Source organism: Mizuhopecten yessoensis, unplaced genomic scaffold, assembly GCF_002113885.1.
Source record: "Mizuhopecten yessoensis strain PY_sf001 unplaced genomic scaffold, ASM211388v2 scaffold7493, whole genome shotgun sequence".
NCBI classification, from domain to species: Eukaryota; Metazoa; Mollusca; class Bivalvia; order Pectinida; family Pectinidae; genus Mizuhopecten; species Mizuhopecten yessoensis.
In genome coordinates this window covers 1,157,863-1,180,134 of record NW_018407075.1, presented here as the reverse complement: position 1 = coordinate 1,180,134, position 22,272 = coordinate 1,157,863, and the positions used below count along the sequence as shown (strand labels likewise).

General features: G+C 39.5%; 1 protein-coding gene across 7 annotated transcripts in view; it reads right to left on the bottom strand.

Moving 5' to 3' along the window:
* The window catches only part of LOC110453747, a 53,540-nt gene that overhangs the window by 4,350 nt on the left and 26,918 nt on the right, over positions 1-22,272 (bottom strand). For 6 of the 7 annotated variants that reach the window (XM_021502868.1, XM_021502873.1, XM_021502874.1 and 3 more), the window contains 6 exons: positions 9,975-10,070; positions 8,173-8,201; positions 7,610-7,856; positions 6,331-6,585; positions 963-983; positions 392-412 (listed from right to left, as the gene is read on the bottom strand). In XM_021502868.1, the coding sequence (XP_021358543.1) occupies positions 392-412; positions 963-983; positions 6,331-6,585; positions 7,610-7,856; positions 8,173-8,201; positions 9,975-10,070 (669 nt within the window). The remainder of the gene's footprint in view (positions 1-391; positions 413-962; positions 984-6,330; positions 6,586-7,609; positions 7,857-8,172; positions 8,202-9,974; positions 10,071-22,272) is intronic. The other variant, XM_021502870.1, reaches the window with a different exon arrangement.

Here is a 22,272-nt window from a genome sequence, read left to right as displayed (position 1 = left end):
GGACATTTGTTGTTTAATTACTGATTCATTATGGTATCAATTCTAGTGTAGGTGATGGTGTTCTTTAATAAGGGCTACACAGATATATTGGACGTTTTGGCGGAGATTATATTTTATCTGATAAAGGGGTAGTTAATCTAAAATGCCATATTTACAAAAGTCATATATACTGCTCCATTCTCATATTCCACGAATTAGAGTTAAATTAAGTAGAACTGTTTCATATTTTGTGTTATGCTTTTGCTTTATGTTGTGTCCTGGGCTAATTGCCTTAAATTGTTGATCTAGTAATACACATCTAACAGACATCTGCTTGTTCCAGAGCCAAATTATTTGAAATCATAATATCCCTATTACTTGTTAAAAAAACAATATTAAAGCAATAGCTTACCTTTCACTTTGTACTTTGTTTCTGAAAACACATTTTGAAAGAAATGCTCTAGCTTTCAATTGTACATGTGTTTTAACCATAATCTCAAAGCGAACATTAACTTTTATCATACTAGTGTTACAATAAAGACAAAGTGTAAAAACAAGAAAAGCAAATTAACATATTATTAACAAAATACAACATAAAATAGTGGCCCAATAGCCTGAACTGCGAACCTTTAATTAATCTGGTTTTTGTAACCTTGAAAGTGGACAGATGTCAAAGACATTTAAATGGCTAGCTCAATATCATATACCTAGCGGTGCTGTAGCATGGTAGTGTAAAGCATGGTGAAATGAACCGCATATGAACCATGGTTCATTTCACCATTATGGTAATATGAACCGCACCATGGTGAAATGAAGGCTACCATCAATTTCTTTTCTGACAAACATTTTTCAATTCATTTTCTTTTAGTTTACTTTAATTTGATATATTCCATCTGAAAATCACAAAAGTTTAGTCTTGTGTAGAAATCATACTATCCTTATTACTTCATTGTTAAAAAAACAATATTAAAGCAATAGCTTACCTTTCACTTTGTACTTTGTTTCTGAAAACACATTTTAAAAGAAATGCTCTAGCTTTCAATTGTACATGTGTTTTAACCATAATCTCAAAGCGAACATTAACTCTTATCATACTAGTGTTACAATAAAGACAAAGTGTAAAAATAAGAAAAGCAAATTAACATATCATTAACAAAATACAACATAAAATAGTGGCCTAATAGCCTGAATTGCGAACCTTTTATTAATCTGGTTTTTGTAACCTTGAAAGTGGACAGACGTCAGACATTTAAATGGCTAGCTCAATATCATATACCTAGCGGTGCTGTAGCATGGTAGTGTAAAGCATGGTGAAATAAACTAGGGGAAAGGGAGGTAAAACCTTTAAAATCCTTCTTTTATCGTAGAGATTAAGGGATTTTATCCTAATTTAGTCTGGAGCATCCTTGGGCCAAGGGGACTCAATTTTGTATAAATGGTGGGTGTGGCCCTCCTTGGGGCAGAAAGGCAGGGCCCAATAGGGGAAATAGAGGTAAAACCTTTAAAATCCTTCTTCGATCGTAGAGATTAAATCATTTTATCCTTATGTTGTATTGAGCATCCTTGGGCCAAGGGGACTTAATTTTGTATAAACGGTGGATGTAGCCCCCCTGGGGACAGAGGGGTGGAGCGCAATAGAGGAAATAGAGGTAAAACCTTTAAAAACCTTCTCCTACGGTAAGAATTAAGGGATTTTATCCTAATTTAGTCTGAAGCATCCTTGGGCCAAGGGAGTCCATTTTGTATAAATGGTGGGTGTGGCCCTCCTCGGGGCAGAGAGGCGGGGCCCAATAGGGGAAATATAGGTGGAACCTTTAAAACCCTTCTTCGACCGTAGGGATTAAAGGATTTTATCCTAATGTAGTCTGGAGCATCCATGGGCCAAGGGGACTCATTTTTGTGTAAGCTGTGAGTGTGGCCCCCTGGGGCAGAGGGGTGGGGCCCAATAGAGGAAATAGAGGTAAAACCTTTAAAATCCTTTTTTTATTTAAGGGATTAAGGGATGTTATCCTTATTTACTCTTGAGAATCCTTGGGCCAAGGGGACTCAATTTTGTAAAAATGGTGGGTGTGACCCTCTTCGGGGCAAAAGGGGTGGGGCCCAATAGGGGAAATAGAGGTAAAACGTTTAAAATCCTTCTACGATCGTAGGGATTAAATCGTTTTATCCTAATTTAGTCTGGAGCATCCTTGGGCCAAGGGGACTTAATTTTGTATAAACGGTGGATGTGGCCCCCCCTGGGGGCAGAGGGGTGGAGCGCAATAGAGGAAATAGAGGTAAAACCTTTAAAAACCTTCTCCTACGGTAAAAATTAGGGATTTTATCCTAATTTAGTCTGGAGCATCCTTGGGCCAAAGGAGACAATTTTGTATAAATGGTGGGTGTGGCCCTTCTCGGGACAGAGAGGCGGGGCCCAATAGGGGAAATATAGGTGGAACCTTTAAAACCCTTCTTCGACCGTAGGGATTAAAGGATTTTATCCTAATGTAGTCTGGAGCATCCTTGGGTCAAGGGGACTCAATTTTGTGTAAACTGTGAGTGTGGCCCCCTGGGGCAGAGGGGTGGGGCCCAATAGAGGAAATAGAGGTAAAACCTTTAAAATCCTTCTTTTATTTAAGGGATTAAGGGATGTTATCCTTATTTAGTCTTGAGCATCCTTGGGCCAAGGGGACTCAATTTTGTATAAATGGTGGGTGTGACCCTCCTCGGGGCAAAAGGGGTGGGGCCCAATAGGGGAAATAGAGGTTAAACCTTTAAAATCCTTCTTCTACGATAGGGTCAAGAAATGTTATCCTCATTTGGTCTGGAGCATCCTTGGACCAAGACCACTCTATTTTGTATAAACAGTTCGTATGGCCCTCCTGGGGGCAGAGGAGTGGGGAAATAGAGGTAAAACCTTTGAAATCCTTTTACGATCGTAGGGATTAAATCATTTTATCCTAATTTAGTCTGGAGCATCCTTGGGCCAAGGGGACTCAATTTTGTATAAATGGTGGGTGTGGCCCTCCTTGGGGCAGAAAGGCAGGGCCCAATAGGGGAAATATAGGTGAAACCTTTAAACCCCTTCTTCGACCGTAGGGATTAAAGGATTTTATCCTTATGTAGTCTGGAGCATCCTTGGGCCCAGGGAGTCAATTTTGTATAAATGGTGGGTGTGGCCCTCCTCGGGGCAAAAGGAGTGGGGCCCAATAGGGGTGTGTATAAACGGTAGGTTTGGCCCCTTTTGACGCAGAGCGACAGAGCCCAAAAGGAGAATTTGGATCGTAGGGATTAAATCATTTTATCGTAATTTAGTCTGGAGCATCCTTGGGCCAAGGGGACTTCATTTTCTATAAACGGTGGATGTGGCCCCCCTGGGGGCAGATTGGTGGAGCGCAATAGAGGAAATAGAGGTAAACCCTTTAAAATCCTTCTTTTATTTAAGGGATTAAGGGAAGTTATCCTTATTTAGTCTCGAGCATCCTTGGGCCAAGGGGACTTCATTTTCTATAAACGGTGGATGTGGCCCCCCTGGGGGCAGATTGGTGGAGCGCGTTGAGGAAATAGAGGTAAAACCTTTAAAATCCTTCATCTACGGTAGGGTCAAGAGATGGTATCCTCATTTGGTCTGGAGCATCCTTGGGCCAAAGGAGAAAATTTCGTATAAATGGTGGGTGTGGCCCTTCTCGGGACAGAGCGGCGGGGCCCAATAGGGGAAATAGAGGTAAAACCTTTGAAATCCTTCTACGATCGTAGGGAATTGAGCATCCTTGGGCCAAGGGGACTTAATTTTGTATAAACGGTGGATGTTGCCCCCCCTGGGGGCAGAGGGGTGGAGTGCAATAGAGGAAATAGAGGTAAACCCTTTAAAATCCTTCTTTTATTTAAGGGATTAAGGGAAGTTATCCTTATTTAGTCTCGAGCATCCTTGGGCCAAGGGGACTCAATTTTGTGTAAACTGTGAGTGTGGCCCCCTGGGGCAGAGGGGTGGGGGCCAATAGAGGAAATAGAGGTAAAACCTTTAAAATCCTTCATCTACGGTAGGGTCAAGAGATGTTATCCTCATTTGGTCTGGAGCATCCTTGGGCCAAGACTACTCTATTTTGTATAAACAGATCGTATGGCCCTCCTGGGGCAGAGGAGTGGGGCCCAATAGGGGTGTGTATAAATGGTAGGTTTGGCCCCTTTTGACGCAGAGCGACAGGGCCCAAAAGGAGAATTTGCGGTTTAAATCTTTAAAATTCTTCTTCTTCTGTACTATTTGAGGCATTTTTTCCAAATTTGACCTGGAATATCCTTTGGCAAAGGAGATTAAAATTTTAAGGTTGGGTGTTGCCCCTCTGAGTTGGAATTTGAGGTGTTAGTCTTCAAAATCATTTTCTTCGGTACCATTTGTTGGATTTTATGTAATAAGTTTATTATAAACAGAAGGTGTGGCCCCTCTGGGTGCAAAGTTGCTGGGCGCAATAGGGGAATTTGAGGTTTAAATCTTTAAAATCCTTCTTCTTCAGTATCATTGGAGGGATTTGATGGAATAAGAATAATTTCCAATAGTAACTTTAATACCCTCGAAGGGCCAAGTGAGCTTATGCCATTGGGAGGCGTCAGTCGTCCGTCCCTCGTTCGGTGTCAAGATATAACTTAAAACAGCTTCTTAATAACCAAAAGGCCGAGGGTGATGCTGTTTGGCCAGAAGCAAACTTGGATGAAGGGCTACCAACTTCGTTCAAATAAATGACCTTCACCCATATTCAAGGTCACTGGGGTCAAATATGGTGAAATCTTTAAACAACTTCTTCTGAATACCAAAAATATCCAGGGTAATGATATTTGGCCAGTAGCATGCTGGCATGAAAGGCAACCAAGTTGAGTGACCTTTGACCATAGTCAAGGTCAGAAGTGTCAAATATATTTAAACAGCTTCTTCTGAATAACCAAAATGTCCAAGATGATTGCATTTGGTCAGAAGCATGCTGGGATGAAGGGCTTTAAAGTTTTTTGGAATGAATGACCTTCATCCAAATTCAAAGTCTGAGGGGTCAAACATATTGAAATCTTCAAACAACTTCCTATGAATAACCAAAGGTCAAGGGTGATGATTTTTGGCCAGAAACATGCTGGCATGAAGAGCTACCAAATTTTCTGAAATGAATAAATTTGCCCATATTAAAGGTCACAGGGGTCAATTGTCTTAAAACACTATTAAACAGCTTCTTCTGAATAACCAAATGTCCCGGGCGATGATATTTGGCCATTAAGATGCAAGCATCTTTTAACAATTCTTTTGATTGACTTTGAGTCAGAACACTGATATTTTGGCTGTAGCTTTATTATTTTCCACTTTTAAGGTTGGATCAATACCAGGTGAGCGATGCAGGCCTTTTGGGACTCTTGTTTAAAAGAAGTAATTAAGTCCCTGTGACTTTGAATACAGCTCAAGGGTATTTTATTTGCAAGCTTTGTTTGGCTTTATCTTTGAACGCTAACAACCTAACATCATGATTCTTGGTATTTCCATTCTTCACAAGAAGTTGTTTGAAATGATTGACATAGTCGATCACTGTGACTACAGGTCACTGTCATTTTAATTTGCAAGCGTTATTGAACACTATCCCAGGAAGCTACATGCCTAATATCATGGCTCTAGACATTCCATTCTTCTTCAGAAGTTGTTGTAAGTTTTTGACATATTTGACCCCTGTGATCTATATGTCGAGGTAATTATTATTTGCAAACTTTTTTGGGTCTTATTCCTGGAAGCTTCCAACCAAATACGACCTTAGGCCTTGTCGTTCTCTAGATGAAGTCATTTAAATGAAAAGTTGATGAACACGGACAGCAGACGGACACTTTGCCACAACATAAGCTCACTTGTCCTTTTGGTAGGTGAGCTAAAACCAGTTTTGTTAAGGATGAAAACTACCATATGGGGTCTAATGTACTGTTGGTTTATCTGTAGTCTAAGCATAGTGCAATACAAGTCCTAAGACAGTGGACTCCTTGTAAACTATGATTTAACCTCAAGTCGGCATTCAACTGTTGGATGAAATTACAACTACGTACAGTGTATTCTTTTTTCAAGAATGGAAATCATGCCTGTTTCTTAAAATATAAAGGAAAAAAGATGGATGAACTCAGGAGAATATGCATTGAGCCATCTTTTAGCTCAAAATGTACAAGATGATATTTTTCACAATGTCTTATATATCAATTTATAGTTACCTGTCATATTGTGATGAATATCAGTTTCATCAAGTTAATAGAAGCAGTAATGAATTAGTTAAAAACAAATAACAAATAATTGATGCATTTACCATTGGCTGTGATTCATTAAATGTAACGACCTACTCTTATTATTAGTTAAATACTTACTCAGATGGTACGCTGCAAGTTGTTCGTCCGTCTCCTTATCTTTGCATATGTACGTGCCTTCGACCTTCTTTCCACAATGTGTTATCGTGAGTTTACTGTTATCGATTTCGTCACTGATTTCGTTTGTGATGTCTACCTCTGGGGAAATCTCGCTTAGATATGTCCATTTATACTCTTTGCCTTGTGTTGGTGTTGGAAGCTCAAATTGTACAATATCGTTTTCAAAGGCTTGAATTTCTTCCGGCCTCAGAATACCTAAACCAAACAATACTAACGATAACTCCTCCCGCTGTGTTAAACGATGAAAATGGAAGAGACAGAAGAGTTCAGTAGAGTTCACAGTGCCAAGATACATACCGCCATACCAAAATTGATCGAATCGATCGAGGCCTAGACGAACATCTGTTAAGGAAACGTTATTGTGTAGTAATTGACGTATGCTTTGAAATGAAATTAAACACTACGTTATGACCAATCACATGCCCCAGCAGCCATTTCGGATAATGAATTAAAAAAGGCCTTTATTGCAGAGGCATATCTAAACGTTTATGCCTTGCCTATAGATTTGTGTTTCATTTGAAATACAAGAACAAACCAATTGGAGACCAGTCCACTTTTTCAGAAAAATGTCAATATATTATTTACTTAGATAATAATGGGAGCATCGTTTCACCAACTTTCAGTCGAAGAACAAAGGGTATAGCCGTTAATGTCTTTGTCAATAAAACTCTGCAGTGGTCATCTTGGATCTTGTGCTCACCAACATACATTTTAACTGAAATCCGACTAGTAGTTTCCGAGAAAGTCATCAAACAAAATAACAGCGGAATGTTGAATATTAATGATAAAAAGAAAGTGAAAACAAGAAGTACCAAAACTTTGTATGTGGGACTAAACAATTAAGAAACAGATCAATAACAAAGAATCAGTCAAAATAGATGATAGAAAAATATATGAATAAAAAAGTACAAATACCGGAACATAACATGGGGAATCATTTGTTAAAAAAAAATATGATTTTATGAAATTGAAACGATATGGTCTTTCCGAATGATTTTACAAAAGGAATAAAATGTACTTTTATTTCCATATTCATATTTATTTTTCTTATATTTTCGGAGTTGTTTCTTAAAAAAATGATAGTCCTTTTGTATATATTTTGACACACATAGTACAAAAATTAGATTTACATACTTGTTTTTTGCATGTAAAACGTTTAAATTGTTTTTAAAAATATTAAGAAGTCCCCAAATAGACTTAAATATATATTCATGCTTACGCAATGTTATTGTTTCACTGGTACACCATCCCACCTTGCAGATGTATTCCCCTTTTGATTCTTCATCCACACATTCAATCTTCAGGGAGCAGCGTTTACCTATGATAGTTCCTTTCACTTTGGATTTTGGACATTGCCACACTGCATTTTCTGCATATTCAACTTCACATCGCAACGTTACGGAAGATCCAATACTTGCAAAGCATTCAGTTTTTACAGCTTTACAAATTGGCCTTCTACAACACTTCTGATACGGCAAAGAAAATACATATCATTTACCTCAAATCAATGTATTCATGCAGAACATTCGTTTTGTCATAAATTTTACAATTATTATATGATGAATGAAATTTGCCATAAAAGTAAATAACTGCTTACATAGACAGATATGAATATAAAGTACAATCTTTATGTCTTTTGATGAAGGACTAAGAATTCATTGTAGTGTCCTGCCTAATTAAATTGGGGAGGTTTTTCAGTAAAAAAAAACTAGACATCACTGCAATTAAAAAAACGCATATACATATTATATAAGAAGATGTTATGCTTTAATCAAAACTTACCAACAAACTCTCTTTAAACCAACGACAGCCTGGAAAAAAAACAATTTTTAAGGATTCAATATTGCCGTGAATCGAGCAGACACCAACACAAATTGGAAATAGAACAACACACTTGACCACTGTGACCTTAAAAGATAGACATCTGATCAAACTTGTTATCCCTTCATCCCAGTATTCTACTTTGAAGACAGCATCACATCACCCTGGGCTTTCTCAATAATTGAGTTGAAGTTGTCTTGAAGTTTTTACACTTTCGACCCCTGTGACTTTGAATGTGACTCAAGGTCAATCATTTAAACAAAACCTGTAGCCTTCTATCCCAGCATGCTACTGACCTGATATCTTGACCTGGGGTCTTTTTTTTTAATATTGGGCATCAGTCGGTTCAGGTCATTTATTTCAACAATCTTTGTAGCCCTTCATCCATGTATTCTACTTGGCATATGTCAAACCCTGTGCCTTTTGATAATTGAGAAGAACTTGTTGAAGGAAATTTTAACATATATTACCCCTTGTGCAATTGAATGTGGAACTAGGTAATTCATTTAAAAAGCTGTTTAGCCCTTCATCCCAGCATGCTAGTAACAGAAAAAGTTATTTAAAGATGTTTTTCCTAACATTTTAACCCATGTGACCTTTAAAGAGAGCCAACGCAATAACATTAACAGATTCAGAAGAACTTGTTTAAAATTATATTTACATTTGATACAAGTGACCTCGAAAGTTGGTCGAGTTCAATCATTTGAACCAACTTTGGAGCCTTTCATCTCAGCATGCCACATGCCAGATATCAGCATACTGGACGTTTTGATTGTTTAATCATTTGACCCTATAGTGACATTGAAAGTGGATTAAGGTCAATAATTTGAAGAAAAAATGTTACCTTTCATCCAAGCATGCTTCTTGCCAAATATCACCCAGGGCTTTTTTCTTATTCAGAAGAATTCGATTAGATATAACCGTCACTCTAGGCCTATTTGTTATTTGGATGCAGTAATTTAAGGAAAAAGTTGACACCAGACGGATGGACAATGGACACTTCACCACGGCATAAGCTTACAAGGCCCATTGAGCAAGATGGCGTCGTACAGATAGACGAAGTACACCGTGCCACAGCATAAGCTCACTTGGCCCTTTGGGACAGGAGACCCACTTATTTTTAATAATAATAATATACAACATTTGATATAGCGCCCTATCTAGCTAGCATAAGCCACTCTAAAGCGCTTTACAGTATATAGATATACAATTAATACAATTAGGATGTACAATTTTTGAGGAATTCGCAGGAGTTGCCTTGTGAGACGCTAACTACTAGTCCTATGCCACCTGGCTAATATCTCCCTATGTGTGTATGCATGCGTGTGTGCTGGAGATGTATTGTGTTCTGTTTGTAGTGTGACCGTGCTTCCAACGGCAACTTTTATAGTGCCACCTCACTTGAATGCTACATCACAGATACCGCAACATCCATCCCAGACCAGTTTATACTCCACCTGTGTTGTTGGAGTTGTGTGGGCAGGAGAAAAACACTTTCTCTGATATTCCATGCGTGCGACGACTTCGAGGATCGAACCCCGGCCGCCTGCGTGGAAGGCCGGAGTGTTAACAACTCGACCAATCCACCACTTGTCTTCATTAGCCTTTTTATCAGCAAATAAAAGATGAAACCCACTGGGTATTTTATTGAATTGTAGGTTGAACTTTAGTTTTATTGGCCGGGTTTAATTCAGTTAACACATGTTCATGTAAGGTACTATAAATCTACTTTTAGAGGGATTTGTAAACCAGTATATACTTACAGGCATAGATACATATACATGCAATGAACTTCAGAACGTAGCCGGTGAACTTATATAGTCTTCCGGGTAGCTCCACAGCTTTTCCAAATTGGTGATCTACAAAGCAAAAAGTATTTGATCATGGTTGTCTAACTGGGCAATTTTGTTAACGGATTATGGGAATAAATTCGCGTAAATAAAATTCTTAACCCCAAAACAACACAATTTTGAATCTTAAGCATCTGCTTATGTTAAAAGTCAAAATGTTCTACCGCCTAACTTCTTTCAGTGGTATACATTATTTCAAAGAAGAGAATAAGAGAAAGTGAAAAATACAAAGGAAATGGTATGTCATGTTCTCATCTTTTTTTAGCTAAGGAGTAAGCCGCAAGCTATTAGTATTACTTTAGTTAATGAGCTCAGATATTAATAAACGTGATTTCGAGAGATACTCCCTCTGGTGTTAGAAATAGGTACGAAATTGAATCATTATACCGGACCTTCTGTCTTTATTACGTATTATTTTGGACTCAAATTCACTTCAATGGTTTGTAAATACAACACATTTCCTTGGTAGAACATATGATCTTATCACAACGTCGTATTTTTCTTGAAAATGCACACCGTTTTCATCAATCGGGAACTGCCACTTGAAAGTAGTTCATGCATGCTACAAGCAACTTCCGGAAAAAAATACTTCAGTTAATGAGCTCAGATATTCATAAACGAGATACGCCACCTACTGGTAACAATATTCACTTCTGGAACTGTCGCTTGGATAGCCTTTACGCCGAAAAACTGTCCGCTGATTGGTTGAAATTTTTGTCCCTGCCTACATTTATTTACTTACTAAAAAACTCTTTCGCAAATTCTGTCCTGGGGAAAAAGTAGAAACGACCGCCTGGTCAGATCACGCGTGATGTTTTCTAAGTATGACTACTCACGCTGCCATTTTTACTACAATTTCCATGTTTGGTCATGAGATCCATATTTAGACGTATATCGGAAGACGGACGAAATTTCAAATATTGTCAGATTTCGATTGCCCTTGCTACGTAAACTTGATGATTTAACGACTTTTTAGGCACAAAGTATAATTTCAAGTTATATATATAGGAGATCAACAGAAAAAGTTCATATTATAAACCTATTTATGGATGTGGATCCTGTTAATTAATTCTAAAACCGCCCCGTGTGATTCACACAGGGCTTGTTCCAAGGCATGGGATCGATTTTGATACCCGACCTGGGCAAGGTAGTGCCGCCTGACTTCCGCCCTGGCGAAACAACCGCGAGACAACCGCGTTGTGTCTATGTTTCATCCAGCACAGAGCTCATTCACTACACGTCAGTAGGCGGGACAAAATGGCGGCATAACAGGCGGAGTTTAGGAAGGAGTTAAGACTTATCATATATTCAAGAATCAGACCCGGAAGCACGTGTTACAGCGAATCAATGCTACTATGGAAACAGAATAAATGACTAGACACAACGGTTATTTCTTAGTCGGTTATTAAAATAACAATTAACTCGAGAACTGTACGTAAATTAGATAATATAGCCCTTTTCAAGTCCAGGGTGCTAGCGATCGGGAGATTTTTCATTTCTCTTACATGCAGGTCTACACAAACCAGAGACGTATATTACAGAGATCTCGCAGATCTCGCAAAAACACGCATGATTGTATTGTTCAGGCAGTGGAATTAGAAAACGCCGCGAGACTTGGGTTGCGGCTGCGCAATCACGAGGAGCCTGATCTATGAGTGTTTGTTTTGACAGCTTATCGATCCTGGTGACGATAGTCTGGTCAGTGAGTTACCTGAGAGAATTCGATCGTGTATTTGTTAGTTCGTGTCAACATGTCACATATCCTAGATATATGGCTCATATAAAGAAGCTGGTTAGAACTATAATGTAATATCTGAATACGTTTTTGAAATAAAATAATGAACGAGAAAGGAGTGCCGGTGTCATGAAAGGAATTAACCCTCGCACATCACAACCGCCATTTTAACTTGTATATTTTAAAGTGTTTTTTCAGAGCTCAATTATCAAACTTTGCAAGTATTATAAAAACCTTATTTGGCTAGCAAAATTATGTTTGAATAAATATCGGAAGATGTTTTTGAAATTAAATAATGAATTAGAAAGGAGTTCGTGTTCTAATGTGTCATGAAAAATAACCCTCGCACATCAAAGCCGCCATTTTACTTGTATATCCTTAAAAAAACTGTATTTTCAGAGCCAAATTATTGATCTTTGCAAGTATTGTAACAACCTCATTTTAAGAACCTGGTTAGAAATATTATCAAATAATTGATATCTAAGATATTTTAAAATTGAATAGTGAATTAAAAGGATTTTGTGTTCTAATGGGTCATGAAATATAACCCTCGCACATCAAAGTCGCCATTTTACTTGTTTATCCTTAAAAAAAACTGTATTTTCATAGCCAAATTATTGATCTTTGCAAGTATAGTAACAGCCTCTTTTTAAGAACCTGATTAGAAATGTTATCAAATAATTGATAACTGAAAATATTTTTGAAATTGAATGGTGAATTAAAAAGAAGTTCGTGTTCTAATGTGTCATGAAATATAACCCTCGCACATCAAAATCGCCATTTTACTTGTTTATCCTTAAAAAACCTGTATTTTCAGAGCCAAAATATTGATCTTTGCAAGTATTGTAACAACCTCATTTTAAGAACCTGATTGGAAATGTTATCAAATAATTGATAACTGAAGATATTTTTGAAATTGAATGGTGAATTAAAAAGAAGTTTGTGTTCTAATGTGTCATGAAATATAACCCTCGCACATCATAATCGCCATTTTACTTTTTACCCTTAAAAAAACTGTATTTTCAGAGCCAAATTATCGATCTTTGCAAGTATTGTAACAACCTCATTTTAAGAACCTTATTAGATACATTATCAAATACTTGATATCTGAAGATATTTTTGAAATTGAATAGTGAATTAAAAGAAGTTCGTGTTCTAATGTGTCATGAAATATAACCCTCGCACATCAAAATCGCCATTTTACTTGTTTATCCTTAAAAAACCTGTATTTTCAGAGCCAAAATATTGATCTTTGCAAGTATTGTAACAACCTCATTTTAAGAACCTGATTAGAAATATTATCAAATAATGAATTTCTGAAGACTTTTTTGAAATTGTCTGAAGAACAAAAACAGAGTTTGTGTTCTCCTGAAGCCAAAATCATTCCTGATATGTAAACACAGCCACGATGTGCAATCTTTCTATGTTTGGTGTTTTCTAAACTTAATCATTCAAGTTTACATTCAATGTAGCACTCCCAAACCGCATGGAAATCTCAGCTAGCTACGGGTTTAATATTACGTTGATTTTCGATGTTTTCTCATTATGTTTTGAACAGGACAGGATTATTGAATACAGCGATTGTTTTATATAACTGTTACAAAAAGTAAATTTTACGCAAATCATCCACTACAGGGCAGATTGGTATATATAAATGTTATTAAAAGTAGATTTTACAAATCACATCCACTACAGGGCAGATTTGTTATTATATAACTGTTACAGAAAACAGATTTGACGCACCTCATCCTCTACAGGGCAGATTGTTGGATATAACTGTTACAGAAAATAGACTTTACGCATCTCATCCTCTACAGGGCAGATTGTTAGATATAACTGTTACTGAAAGTATAGATATTACAAATCTTAGCCACTAGAGGGCAGATTGTTAGATATAACCGTTACTGAAAGTATAGATATTACAAATCTTAGCCACTAGAGGGCAGATTGTTAGATATAACTGTTACTGAAAGGATAGATATTACAAATCTTATCCACTAGAGGGCAGATTGTTAGATATAACTGTTACAGAAAATAGACTGTACGCATCTCATCCTCTACAGGGCAGATTGTTAGATATAACTGTTACTGAAAGTATAGATATTACAAATGTTATCCACTAGAGGGCAGATTGTTAGATATAACCGTTACTGAAAGTATAGATATTACAAATCTTATCCAATAGAGGGCAGATTGTTAGATATGGCTGTTACAGAAAATAGATTTTACGCATCTCATTCACTACAGGGCAGATTGGTTTATATAACTGCTACAGAAGATAGATTGTACACATCTCATCCACTACAGGGCAGATAGGTTTATATAACTGTTACAGAAAATAGATTTTACGCATCTCATCCACTACAGGGCAGATTGGTTTATATAACTGTTACAGAAAATATATTTTACGCATCTCATCCACTACAGGGCACATTGGTATATATAACTGTTACAGAAAATAGATTTTACACATCTGAATCACTACATGACAACATTTTAATATAACTGTTACAGAAATTAGATTTTACGCATCTCATCAACTACAAGACAGATTGTTATATATAACTGTTACAAAAAGTAAATTTTACGCATCTCATCCACTACAGGGCAGATTGGTATATACAACTGTTACTGAAAGTATAGATATTACAAATCTTATCCACTAGAGGGCAGATTGATAGATATAACTGTTACAGAAAATAGATTTTACGCAACTCGTCCACTACAGGACAGATTATTATATATAACTGCTACAGAAAATAGATTTTACAAATCTCATCCACTACAGGACAGATTGTTATATATAACTGCTACAGAAAATATATTTTATGCATCTCATCCACTAAAGGGCATATCAGTATACACCACTGTTGCAGAAAGCATATTTTACGCATCTCATCCACTACAGGGCACATCGGTATATAGAACTGTTACAGAAAGTATATTTTACACATCTCATCCACTACAGGGCAGCTTGGTATATATTACTGTTACTGAAAGTAGATATTTCAAATCTGATCCACTAGCGGGCAGATTGATCTATGTAACTGCTACATAAAATATATTTTACGCATCTCATCGACTACAGGGCACATCGGTATATATAACTGTTACAGAAAATATATTTTACGCGTCTCATCCACTACAGGACACATCGGCATATATAACTGTTACAGAGGATATATTTTACACATCTCATCCACTACAGGACACATCGGTATATATAACTGTTACAGAGGGTATATTTTACACATCTCATCCACTACAGGGCAGCTTGGTATATATTACTGTTACTGAAAGTAGATATTTCAAATCTGATCCACTAGCGGGCAGGTTGATCTATGTAACTGCTACATAAAATATATTTTATGCATCTCATCGACTACAGGGCACATCGGTATATATAACTGTTACAGAAAATATATTTTACGCGTCGCATCCACTACAGGACACATCGGTATATATAACTGTTACAGAGGGTATATTTTACACATCTCATCCACTACAGGGCAGCTTGGTATATATTACTGTTACTGAAAGTAGATATTTCAACCCCCATCCACTAGCGGGCAGATTGATCTATGTAACTGCTACATAAAATATATTTTATGCATCTCATCGACTACAGGGCACATCGGTATATATAACTGTTACAGAAAATATATTTTACGCGTCGCATCCACTACAGGACACATCGGTATATATAACTGTTACAGAGGGTATAGTTTACACATCTCATCCACTACAGGGCATCATGGTATATATAACTGTTACAGAAATTAGATTTTACACATCTCATTCATTACAGGCTACAGTGGTACTGAAAGCATATTTTACAAATTTTATCCTCTCTAGGGCAGCTTGGTATACATAAGTGTTACTGAAGGTAGATATTACAAATCTCATCAACTAGAGGGCAGATTGGTATATATAACTCTTACTGAAAGTAGATATTTCAAATCTCATTCACTACAGTGCAGATTGACCTATGTAACTGTTACAGAAATGAAATTTTACGCATCTCATCCACTACGAGCAGATTTGTTGATATCACTGTGAAAGAAAATAAATTTTACAAATCTCATCCACTACAGGGTAGATTGATTTATAAATCTGTTACAGAAAACAGATTTTATGCATCTCATCCACTACAGGGCAGCTTGGTATATATTATTGTTACTGAAAGTCGGTCTTACAAATTTCATCTATTAGAAGGCAGACTGGTATACATAACTGTTACAGAAAAGTAAATTTTACGCATCTCATCCACTACAGGGCCGATTCACCAGCGCTGACGGTCTGCGAGATCTTCAGACAGTTCTTCTGACTGTGACTGGACAATTTCAAGATGCCGACCAACTCAGGTTACAGTCTTGAGCATGTGAACCCACAACAACTGGTGTCAGAAGTGTTTCTTTCGCTGTGCTATGTCAATTTTCACAGCGGAGAGTTGTGTTCACGACGTCGGTGAGCGTCATATTTGAGTTAATGTTTTTGTTTTTTTGGTAGGGCTAGGTGAGGCACCCTCACCAACCGTTTTCTTAATTGAATACAATTATATTAATATTTGTCACTGTATTACTTGATGCAAACTGTACAGGAACGTCGAGAATATATACGGAGCAGACCGGCAAATAAGCCTGTCAGGAAACCGATTTTGGTTTCTGACATTAAGGGATTTACACTCAGAAATCAGTTCCCCGTTAAAAATGAGTGTTTTCCTTTGGAACTGAGGTGTATTGTAGGAGCTACGACACCGTCACTCGTCGATTTAGTTCAACATCGAATTCAAAAGGTTCTAAAAAGACATAAATTTATAGCATTATATTTTTGGACTGGAACTTGTGATATCACCGTGTAAACAGGAAAGCTTATTAGAATTAGGGACCCAAATGGAAACAACACTGTGGCAAGTATTTTGGCAGAATTTAGGAGGGTCATAGTAATTGTTAACCAGTATCCTGGAGCAGTGGAACTAAAATTTGTGGAAATTCCAACTATCTCATCGGCAGTATTGAATAGGACGAGGAATCATAGGAATCCAGACCTTTTATTGAGGAGGATAGGCTAAATTCTTCTCCGGTCGCAAACCTCAATAGCGAAATATTTACTTTGAATCTGAAGATTGGGCAAAACACCCTGAAATTTAGTCAGTTTCTGATCAGGAATCGGTAATCTAGGGGCAAGGCCAAATCAAGATATTCACTCAAAATATCCCTGGTGTCTGATGGCGTACACCCATGTACCTATTTGAGTGTGTGCTGGATCAAATACCTCATTGATGACATCGGTGAAAGTTGTGTAGATGAAAACAATAATGTTGTCAATGAACCTTCTGAGCACTCGTCCACAGATGATCTACAGATTACAGTAGACCAGGAGGAGCTGTTGGAGGTGCTGTAGGTAAGGTAACATTTTCAGACCCTGATATTGCACGTTTATCAGCCGAACTGTGTTAGTGTTATTTCTGTATGTCACTATTTTTTTTTATATCTGTTAGGTGAGGTAACCTCATCAACATTTTATTTAACAGATCTGAATCATACATTTTGTCACATTGATTATGGCTGCAATTAATATGAATACAGCCTCATTAGAGGAATTAAAAGCGATTCCAAAGATTCAAGATGTCAGGGCTGAGGCTGTCTTGAAGACAAGTAAGGAATGTGGAGAGATAAATCTGGAGGAGCTAAAGCAAATACCTAACATCCCCCGTAACATTTGGGACCCACTTCTCAATCAGGGTGTTATCACCTTTGAACCACTTGGGTCGGTCGCAGGGACTGAGGGCGTCGGACAAGCTGAGGCATCCCACCAAGATCGGGAAGCTGTAATTGTTAGGTATGAGGCATGTCTGGCTAGACTTGAGAGTGAAAGGAGAGAGAGGGAACACCAGCATCGATTACAGACAGACAAGTAACGGAAAGAGTTTGCCGACAAACTCAAGAAAAAACAAATAAGTCATCAAGGGGAGTTGGAATCTCTGTGGGCAAGAGGTAGGAAAGATGAAAAGGCTGAGGATAGGAACCCTCATCTGGCTTCTGAGGCCATCAACTTTGGGGAAGTTGTAGGGAGATTGGCCGCGGGTGGTTTGTATAAAAAGAAACCCTCAAAGGAAACATCAAATGATGACGTGCCCCGGGAAGGGCTAATAACAGGCTAAAAGGACCACCCCACCAAAGATGGCCCTGTATGATGGTAAAAGTTACCATATTTCATCCAGTTCTCCCATATCGCCAACCGCTACCATTGGTCCAATTCCCAGAAGCTGGATAAGCTCATAGAATGCCTCCGGGGCAGTGCCCTAAACTCTTTTTTTTACCACCAGACCACGGGCTGTACAGATGAATTTTCATGTTGTTTGCAAGAAAATGGAGGAGAGGTTTAGTACCAAGGACCTACCAAATCTTTTAAGAAGGCAGATACATAATACCAGGCAGGTAGCAGATGAAAACCTACAGGAGTTTGCTGAGCGGCTTCAGGAGCTGATCCTTGATGGTTAGCCAACCGCTCCGGAGGAATTCACCCAGCTAATTGGTGTAGATGCTTTCTTAAAAAGTTGCTTAGACAAAAAGGCCGACCTTACAGCTATGGATAAGGACCCTGAAACCCAAGCTGTGGGTATGGTTAAGCTGGCTACCACCAACCAGCGTCGTATACTTGGGAACATGACAGATGATCCCGGACTACAGGTCCGAGCCGTGATGAGGGCAGAGCCAACCCTCACCCAGTTGGAGCAGAGGCTAGGTAAAACAAAGAAGGATGTTGAGGACACCACATCTTCGGTGGAACAGATACTGCGTATCCTAAAAGAACAGAGGATAAGTCCACGGAGAAATAACTCCCCTCAAAGACCTTCTAGCCCAAATAGAACCAGCGAGCGAATGATTTAAGTGTGGCAGGGAGGAGCACTTTGCCAGGGACTGCACAGATAAATCACATTCTCCACAGAGGGACTGTTCTAGGTCACCCTCCCAAGGCAGAGAGTATCTTTAAACGCTTACCCCGGGATGGGGACACTGGCCAACCTCCTCCGGAGTTCAAACTTTCTGAAGTCATACTCCACAACAAAGCAGAGAAATCGGACCATCTAACTGCGTATGTACCTATAGTACTGGGATCCCCTTTAGGGATTGACTTAAGATCTGTTGTGGACAAAGCAGCTCAAGCGTCAGTGATTAGTTCAACCACTTTTCGGCAAGCTGGGTTTAAACAAGCCCTATCAGAGGAGGTAATCCTGCGTGGAATAGGTAGGGGCTCCAGATTGACAGCACATATGGTTCGACAGGTTCCTATAACGTTTGGGAGTTAGAATGCTGAGGGATTTTGTGGTAGCGGATATTAGTGACCACGTTCTGATTGGAATGAATCTTTTGAGGGATAGCAAGTATATTATCGATCTGTCTAGCATGACTGAAGCTGAATTCCCAGATGATACCCTAATACTATGGGGAGGGGAGGTCTTCTGTGCCACCTTGGCAGATACACAGAGTGACAGCCAAGAAAAGGAATGTTATCCCTCCTTATTCGACCAACTTCGTAGAGGTACAGACTGATGCCTCGGATAATGTTAATATTGTTTTCCAGCCGGAGCGGAACAGTACAACATTGATGTCCCCAAACCAGTTACTTAGTTCTGGTAGGTTCATGAAGTCCTTGGTCAGGAATCCAACACCGAGATTCGTAACCATTAAGAGGGGGTCGCTCTTAGGCAATGGTATTGATCTTGCAGATATTATTGAGAACTCTGATGAGGGAGCAGCCGTCCGTAGCTTGACGATTGAATCTCCCAAGAAACAAGGAGCCAGAACATCTCTAGCAGTTCCGCCAAACCAGAGGCTCTGTACGCACGTTCCATACAGGAACTATCCTCACAGGAAAGGGAACGGATTGCACAGTTATTTCATGAGTTCTTCGCAAGAGATGACATGGATTTAGGTAAGTTTAACGGATATATCAAGCACAGGATCAACACAGGGGGATGCAAAGCCCATACGGCAGCCATTACGGAGGACTCCCCTCGGTTTCGAGAATAATAAGAGATAATCATCTGAAACAGATGTTGGATAGGGATGTCATTCAACCTTCCTCCTCAGACTGGGCTTCCCCTCCAGTTTTGGTGGGAAAGAAGGATGGCGGACTCCGTTATTGCCTAGACTATCGGGCATTGAATGACGTCACCGTGAAGGATGCATTTCCACTTTCCAATATATCGGACTGCATCGACACCCTCAGGCACACAGTTAACATGAGCACATTGGACATGGCATCCGGCTATTGGCAAGTTGACGTCGAGGAGGAGGATCGACATACCGCAGCCTTTATTACCAAATATTGGTTGTTCGAGCACAAGAGGCTCCCATTCGGTCTGTGCAATAGTCCTGCCACCTTTAGTCGTGTGGTACTCATACTACCCGGGCTTTCTTGGAAGTAATGCTTATCCTACTTGGATGACATAATGGTGCTTGGAGCCAATTTCGAATACCACCTTACAAACTTAGTACAGATTTTTCAGAGATTTCGACAATACAATCTGAAAATAAAACCCTCAAAATGTCATCTGTTCCAACGCCAAGTCAAGTTCATTGGGAAAATTGTATCCGCAGAGGGAGTCTCCGTCAATCCAGAACTCGTTGAGTCTGTCAAGAACTGGCCAACTCTTAAGAATAAGAAGCAGCTGGAATCCTTCCAAGGTTTCGTAAACTACCACCGAAACCATCTGGAACACCTAGCAGATATGACAAGGCCCCTTCATCAACTGACGGGCAAGAAAAAGAAGTGGGCCTCGACTGATGTGTATCAACAGGTCTTTGAGGAAATCAAGGAGGCTCTGTGCAATGCAGTGACACTTGCTCTCCCGCATGAAGAGGGAGTTTTCATCCTGGATTTTGATGCTTCTGACAAGGCTCTGGGTGCTGAGATGAGCTAGGTGCAGGATGGGCAGGAGAAAGTAGTGAGTTATGCCAGTAAGGTCTTGACACCCCACAGAGGAAATACTGCACCACAAGGAAAGAACTGTTGGCGATCATAACTTTCACGAGGCAATTCCGCCATTATCTGCTTGGGCGACCTTTTATTGTTAGAACAGGTCATAACAGTTTAACCTGGCTGCTAAACTTAAAACACATAGAAAGCCAGCTCGCTCGGTGGTTTGAGGAGTTATCACAGTATAGCATGATAATCCAACATCGACCGGGAAAATGCCATGGGAATGCTGATGCATTGTCACGAATACCGGATGAGTTGTCTCCGTGTGAATGCTATTCCCAAGATGTACCTTTAAGTGCGCTGTCCTGTGGTGGTTGTCCATACTGCACTCGAGCCCGCAGCCAGTGGCAGGTTTTTGTGGATGATATTGATTATGTCGCCCCCCTTACCATCCGTCAAGATAGTTTGACTGACGATATACAGGTGCCCGAACGGAATTAAGTGGGTGCCCCTAATCGCGAAGATGCTAGCGGAGGAGTTTATCTTGCGGTTTGGTTGCCCATTACAACTTCTTACTGATCAGATTGCTAAACCTCGGACCACCCCTTCCCGGCCGTGTTCCAATGGGCAGGTGGAGAGATACAATAGGCTGATTCTGCAGATATTGAGGTGTTACATTGGGAACAAACAGAATACTTGGGACGAGCATCTGAGTCAGTGTTCTGCAGCCATTCGAGCAACTCGTCACAGACAAAACCGGATTCACTCAAAACCTTTCGATGCTGGGAAGGGAGGTTACCCAGCCTGTGGACTTAATGTTTGGGACAGTAGCTTCTAGGACCAAGGAGGACGAGACGGATTATGTGCAGGGATTCATGGGAAAAAATGACACAAGCTCTCCGTTTGGCCAGGTAGCTATCCGTGAGGCTCAGGTTAGACAAAAGAAAACCTATAATGTCAACCTCCACTCTTCCAAATATGGGCCAGGGGATGCTGTGCTCAAACTAGACACCCCCGGGAAAGTAGGTCAAAGCCCAAAGCTCAAGTCACCGTGGGTGGGCCCGTTTCTTGTCGTGGAGCGTCTGTCCCCGGCCCTCTACATGATATACACCAAGATCGGCTGGAGATCTGCCGTGACAGAGAGCTTTCCATCTGATTGCTGCGGATGAGAAGCAACAACGTCCTCTTATCAGAGCATCCGAACACAGTAGACGACGGTCAAAAAGAACAGGGAGAAGCAGATCGGGATTAGCCAAGTTTGGACCCTGACCCACCCGACGGATGGATGGGGTATCGTCCTATCCTTGATCTGACGGGGAATGAGGAGGATTCAGATGATGATCCTGGCTGTTTTCTGGAGGAGTCCGAGCAGGATCGGGGCCCTCCAGGGAGCACAAGAAGTCGGAGGCCACCAGCCTGGCTCTCCGACTATATCGTTAAATAGAATTGGTTACCCTGTGACAGTATATAGAATTGTAGATAATTTATTGAGTCATGTATATGTCAGTTTCATCAGCTGATTATTTCAAAAAAAATGTGAACTCTTTC